The sequence below is a fragment of the Trachemys scripta genome, chromosome 16 (genome assembly GCF_013100865.1).
Source record: "Trachemys scripta elegans isolate TJP31775 chromosome 16, CAS_Tse_1.0, whole genome shotgun sequence".
Classification (NCBI taxonomy): domain Eukaryota; kingdom Metazoa; phylum Chordata; order Testudines; family Emydidae; genus Trachemys; species Trachemys scripta.
The window spans coordinates 5,139,818-5,146,112 of NC_048313.1; the positions used below are offsets into that span (position 1 = coordinate 5,139,818).

The 6,295-nt window shown below is 59.2% G+C and overlaps 1 protein-coding gene across 2 annotated transcripts; it reads left to right on the forward strand.

Annotated features, from left to right (window-relative positions):
• Positions 1-251: 251 nt before the first annotated feature.
• GNG8 (G protein subunit gamma 8) lies at positions 252-5,673 on the forward strand. 2 transcript variants are annotated; one of them, XM_034792508.1, is made up of 4 exons: positions 252-485; positions 2,135-2,186; positions 4,817-4,923; positions 5,463-5,673. In XM_034792508.1, the coding sequence occupies exons 3-4, from the start codon at positions 4,840-4,842 to the stop codon at positions 5,589-5,591; spliced, it is 213 nt and encodes a 70-aa protein (XP_034648399.1). In that variant the 5' UTR covers positions 252-485; positions 2,135-2,186; positions 4,817-4,839; the 3' UTR covers positions 5,592-5,673. The 2 variants fall into 2 exon arrangements, with proteins under 2 accessions (XP_034648399.1, XP_034648398.1); XM_034792507.1 differs by lacking the exon at positions 2,135-2,186 and having other exon boundaries at positions 460-485.
• Positions 5,674-6,295: the final 622 nt, after the last annotated feature.

Below are 6,295 nucleotides of genomic sequence, written 5' to 3' on the forward strand. Positions count from 1 at the left end.
GTGTGTGCACAAAGGCTTCCGTGCCTGGCTGTCCAGTTGCACCAGTGTGTGTCAGTCCAACCATGGAGGGGGGGTGTCCGCGTGCACCTGAGTGTGAGTGTATATGTGGGTCCATCCACCCTTCCACGTGTGCCGGTCCATCTGGCTGTCCGTGTGTGTGCCCCATGGCTGTCGGTCTGTGCCCACGTGTCTGTGTCTATCAAGGGGCTAGGGAAGGGTGTTTGCCCTTGGGTCTATGTGTCCATCCCGCCGTGTCTGCCCGTCTGTCCAGCCATGAGCGTGCTCACGTCTGTGCGTCTGTCTGTCCGCACGGGGCTCTGGTGCTGGCCCTGCCTTCCCCCACTCTGCCAGCTGCTGCGAGCCACCCTGCTGAGCCGGCGCCCCCCGGGGGGCAGGGGGAGGTGACACTCAGAGACGCTCCACACCAGAGGCTGCTGAGCCACTCCATCCAGAGAGAGCGAGAGACCCGGACACTTTGGCAACAGGTAGGAGCTGGCTCAGCACCCCCCCTGCACCCCATGTCCCCTCCAAAGTGAGCCACCCCCTCCTAACCCCCCCTGGGCTGGGGCTCTGACATGGGGAGTCTAAGGCTCCCTGTTAGCTGGAGTGAACCCCGCTCCCCTAGGAACTCCTGGGACCCAGCTGGCATGGATCCCCAGCTGCTCCCGGAGCATCCGACAGCCACGATCCCCATCGGCCAGGGAGCAGCTAAATCTCCCCCACACCCCGGACAGTGCCAGCAGGGGCTGGTCTCCCTGCCCTCCGGGGGCAGATGCCAGGCTGGGGTGCAATCACGGCTAAGGGGGCATCTGGTCCTTCTCCGTCCTCCGCTCCAAGCGTCTCAGAGCCTTTGCCAAGCAAGACTAACTGCCTCCTTCCCAGCATACAGGTCAGGCTCCTTAGCCCTGTTTCAGGGTGGAGGGCTCAGGGACAAAGAGAGGAAGGGGTTTGCCCAGGGACCCCCAGTGAGTCAGGACTAGAACCAGGTGCTCTGGCTCCCAGACCCCCCAGCTCTGGCCCCCTAGACTCCATTCTGCTCCCAGAACTGGGGCTAGAACCCAGGAGTCCTGACACCCAGGTCCCTCACCTAATCTCTACCCCACCCTTCTCTCCCGCTGCTGACACTTACTCCTTCTCCTGCACTCCCCCAGTGACAGGGGCCAGCCTGAGAATAACGTATGAACCTCCGTGCCCAAATCTCTGCCCATTCTTAGAACTGAGCAATCTTGCCCAGATACAACAGAGATGGCACTGCTGTAAGAAGATAGATAGATAGATAGATGGGGGGAGGGTATGGGGATAGATAGATAGATAGATAGATAGATAGATAGATAGATAGATAGATAGATAGAAGGGGTGTATGGGGATAGATAGATAGAGGGGGTGTATGGGGATAGATAGATAGATAGATAGATAGATAGATAGATAGAAGGGGTATATGGGGATAGATAGATAGATAGATAGATAGATAGATAGATAGATAGATAGATAGAGAGGGTGTATGGGGATAGATTAGATAGATGGATGGATAGATAGAGGGAGTGTATGGGGATAGATAGATAAAGAGGGTGTATGGGGATAGATAGATAGATAGATAGATAGATAGATAGATAGATAGATAGAAGGGGTGTATGGGGATAGATAGATAGATAGATTAGATAGATAGATGGGGTGTATGGGGATAGATAGATAGATAGATAGATAGATAGATAGATAGATAGATAGATAGATAGATAGATAGATAGAGAGGATGTATGGGAATAGATTAGATAGATGGATGGATAGATAGAGGGGGTGTATGGGGATAGATAGATAAAGAGGATGTATGGGGATAGATAGATAGATAGATAGATAGATAGATAGATAGATAGATAGAGGGGTGTACGGGGATAGATAGATAGATAGATAGATAGATAGATAGATAGATAGATAGATAGATAGGGGGTGTATGTAGATAGATCGATAGATAGATAGATCGATAGATGGATGGATAGATAGAGGGGGTGTATGGGGATAGATTAGATAGATAGATAGATAGATAGATAGATAGATAGATAGATAGATAGATAGAGGGGTGTACGGGGATAGGTTGATCGATCTATCCCCAGAAGTTCTGAAAACTCTTTATCCCCAGCTCACCTTTGTTTCCGAGAGCTGCCGCCGAAGAGCCCAAATCCCTGGTGAAGGTGAGTTCTAAGCAGGTCCGGATCCATCCTGCAGCCCCTAAAACTGAGTGAGATTCCCGGATGGGTGTTGCCGGCTCAGCAGCTTCCGATCCATTTGGGTCAGCACCAGAACCAGCCCCAGCCCCGGACTCTCCTGAGGCGAGGGGACACGCATTCCACCCAGCTCTGGGGCCTCGACTCACCACGCTGGAACGGAGTGGTCCAAGGGCCTGTGGGAGATTTGATTTGTAATAACCCCCGGTGCCCCCTCTTTCCTGCCCCATCTCTGCCCTCCCACCACATACAGGCCAGTGGCAGTGCAGAGCCAGCTGTGCCATGCATTGGCTTGGCACCCGGGCAAGAGCTCTGGGGCCGGTGACCCTCCCAGAGAGGGCACGAGTCCAGCTGGAAGGAGGGAGGGCGTTTGTGCCTCCAGCAACGGCTAGGGGTCAGATTCCAGGTCCCTGCGGCGGGGGACAGATCTGGAACTGAAAAGCAAAGCGGCCAAGGCCCAGCCCCTCCGTTATTTACCTGCTGAGAGCAGAGATCAGGGACCAGCATCTCCCCCAGCGGCAGCTGCGAAGCTAGGGAGGGCCTGGGGCAGGGAGAGGAATGCAGCTGGCACTTCAGGGCGCCTGGGACATCTCCTCAGCAGGGGAACGTGTCTGCACGGGCCCACCCGTTCACGCTCACCGTGTGCAACCCCCCCTGCATGCCCATGCACACTCGTGCACATCCATGCACACATGTGCAAGTCTTTGCACTCTCGTGTGCACACTTTTGCACACACATACCCTCCCCATGGTCTTGTCCTCGCAGGCCCATAAGCCCTTTTCCTCACATGCCCTTGCACACATACACACATGTGCAAGTCCTTGCACTCCCATCTGCACACTCATGCACTCCCATGCCCGCATTCCCACAGGCACAAACGTTCGTAAGAACCTGCGCCCGGGCACACACATCCATTCAGACATGCATGCAGGCATTCGTGCACTAACACATGCCCTGGCACTAACTTGCACGTGGATGCACGTCAGCGTGCCAGCGCACGCCAGCAACACATGTACCTTTAGCTCTGCCGTTTCACGTGCAAGTGGCCTTCCTCGCTTACAAACGGCATTCACCCTGCAGGCTCATAGCGCCGCGCAAATGAGATGCCTATACAGCTCCCCTGGCGTTTTCTGTGCGGAAGAACTGGGTCGGGGTGGGGATGGGGGGCCTTTACAGCACAAAGCAAGCGGATTTGACTTGAAGCATCACCCCCAAACTCTAACCGACCCCCTTAGAAAAACTTCTCTGCGTTTCACTAACCTTCCAGTCACCCCCTTCCCTAGTATTTTAATAACTGCCTCTGCCCGAGGGGTTCAGGCGGGCCCCCGTTCCTGACGGAGACTCTGTCACCCCAATATTCCTAGTCCTGATCGGTGGGACCTTCCCCGCCGGAGCTATCTTCATGGGATTTTACAGACCGGATCAGAACCTAGAGCTGCCAAGCTTCGCGGTGTTTCAGGCCACCCTCCACCCCCGGTCCCCGCACAGCTACGGGTGGGTTGGGTAAAGGCTGCAGGCACCGTCCCTTTAAAGGCCCTGCCCCGGGCTCCTAGCCATGCAGTGCGCCCTGCTGTGCCACTTAAGTGCTGGCCTTCCCTGTGCCAGCCTTGGAACAGGTGACATTTCCCTGCACCTGGCTGGGCAATTAGCCGGCTGCTTTGAGCATAGCTGATCAGGGGCCTCCTGCGGGCAGGGCTGGAGGGGAGGGGGAACCGCTGAGCGGCCCTAATTAACCAGGCCTCCCAGATACGGCTCCCCCTCTTCCCGGAGTGTGGCTAATTTCCCTTCCTTGGATCAAGTCAGAGGCGGTGGGCTCCCCGCGGTCCCCAGCACAGCCAACCTCCAGCCCCCTTCATCTGCAGCCCCCCTCCTGGCCCAGCGGCTCCACTGAGCTCCCTTTAAAGGTTAGCTCCGTGCTGGGGGGAGGCGTGGGTGGAGCAGAGAGCTCAGGGTTGGGGTGGGGGTGGGGGGCAGGGTGAGCTCATAGGCACACGCAAACATACACACGTACACATACATGTACTCGGCTTCCTTCCCCAGACGGGAAGACGAGCTCTATGCAGCTGGAGAGCGTGTATCTTCCCCCCATTCCGCTCGCATGGGGGTGCTCTGTAACTGAGATCCCCATAGGGTGACCAGATGTCCCTATTTTATAGGGACAGTCCCGATATTGGGGCTTTTTCTTCCATAGGCGCCTATTACCCCTCACCCCGTGTCCCGATTTTTCACACTTGTTGTCTGGTCACCCTAGATCCCCATCAATGCCTCACATAGGAGCCACTCAGCGCGGATGATTCTGTCACTACTGACCAGGAGCCATCCTGGAGCCAGCACCTGGAGGGGAAGGGCCCCGTATCCCATTGCCCGCCCGCCTGAGCCATCCAGTCCCCACCGCTATAGGGGGCTGGATCAGAGCTGGCGCCCCCTATAGACGGGAGCTGGGAGCGTGCGAGGGGCAGGCGCGGCCCTGGGGCTCGGGGAGTGGTGTCCCGGTGGTGACAGCAGCCCGCGATGAGTTACATCTGCTCTCTCTGCCCCCCCCCCACTTCCCCTTATTCCCCCCGCTCCACTCGCCCCTCCCCGCCGGCTCCCTGCAGGGCAAGCGCCTGGCTGGGGAACCATGTCCAACAACATGGCCAAGATCGCCGAGGCCCGCAAGACGGTGGAGCAGCTCAAGCTGGAGGTGAACATCGACCGCATGAAGGTGTGACTCTCTCCCCCCCCCCCGCCTCCTCCTCACATGGGTGTGCAAGCCCCGCCCCCGTGCCACTGTCTCCACTGCTGTGGAAGCCCCACCCCAATGCCATCCCTCTGCATGATGGCTGTGGGGGGAGTTCCCGGATACTCCAGCTCCGGCCTCTCCCAGCAGGGGGCGCTGTGGGGAGTGGGGCAGGAGCTGGCTGAGGGGGGAGCTCCCAGCTACTCCAGCCCCGGCCTCTCCCAGCAGGGGGCGCTGTGGGGAGTGGGGCAGGAGCTGGCTGTGGGGGGAGCTCCCGGTTACTCCAGCTCCGGCCTCTCCCAGCAGGGGGCACTGTAGGGAGTGGGGCAGGAGCTGGCTGTGGGGGGGAGCTCCCGGCTACTCCAGCTCCGGCCTCTCCCAGCAGGGGGCACTGTGGGGAGTGGGGCAGGAGCTGGCTGTGGGGGGAGCACTGGCTGGGAGATCGCCCAGTGGCTCTGTGGCCAGCAGAGGGTGCTCTCCCTGGGCTCCCGCTGGCGTGTTTAACCCTTTCCTCCCCGTGGCAGGTGTCGAAGGCGGCGGCGGATTTGCTGGCCTACTGCGAGGCGCACGCCAAAGAGGACCCGCTGGTGACCCCGGTGCCCTCCTCAGAGAACCCCTTCCGCGAAAAGCGGCTCTTCTGCATCGTGCTGTGAGCCCTGCGGCCAGCGACTCAGCGCACCCCCCTTCCCTCCCCCCGGGCTGCAGCTCCAGAGCGGCACCACTAGCTTTAGCGTAGGGGAGCGGAGAGTGGGTCTGAGACTGGCGGGGACGACGACACTGGGGGACAGAGCATGGGGTGTGGGCTGCACACCCTGACTGACCTGGGGAGTCTGCTTCACCTGTCCTCCTTCCCCCCCCCCCCACCCCGTGAACATTATCTCTGAGGATTCACCCTTGGCTGCTGTTTCCAAGATCAATAAACACACTGCTGAGTTACCCTCCCTCTGCCCGTTCATTGCGTCCCCAGCCCCTGTCCCCCCACACCCCCAGCTCCTGTCCGCCCACACCCCCGGCTCCTGTCCGCCCACACCCCCAGCTACTGTCCGCCCACACCCCCGGCTCCTGTCCCACCCACTGCCCCCACCTGGTCACTCAGCCCACAGGTCCCGTCCCCCTCCCACTGCCCCCACCTGGTCACTCAGCCTACAGGTCCCATCCCCCTCCCACTGCCCCCACCTGGTCACTCAGCCCACAGGCCCTGTCCCTCCCACTGCCCCCATCTGGTCACTCAGCCCACAGGCCCTATCCCCCCCCCCAAAATGGGACCCCTGGTTCTAACTTCCCTCACCCTGCTATTCCAGTCTGGTCACTGAGCCCATCCTCCCCTGCTGCCCCAGATTCCACCTCCTTCCCACCC

Coding starts and splice junctions, on each gene's coding strand:
- GNG8 (XM_034792508.1), top strand. CDS start 4,840: ATGTCCAACAACATGGCCAAGATCGCCGAGGCCCGCAAGACGGTGGAG. Junction 4,924..5,462: donor TGAACATCGACCGCATGAAG/GTGTGACTCTCT, acceptor TCCCCGTGGCAG/GTGTCGAAGGCGGCGGCGGA.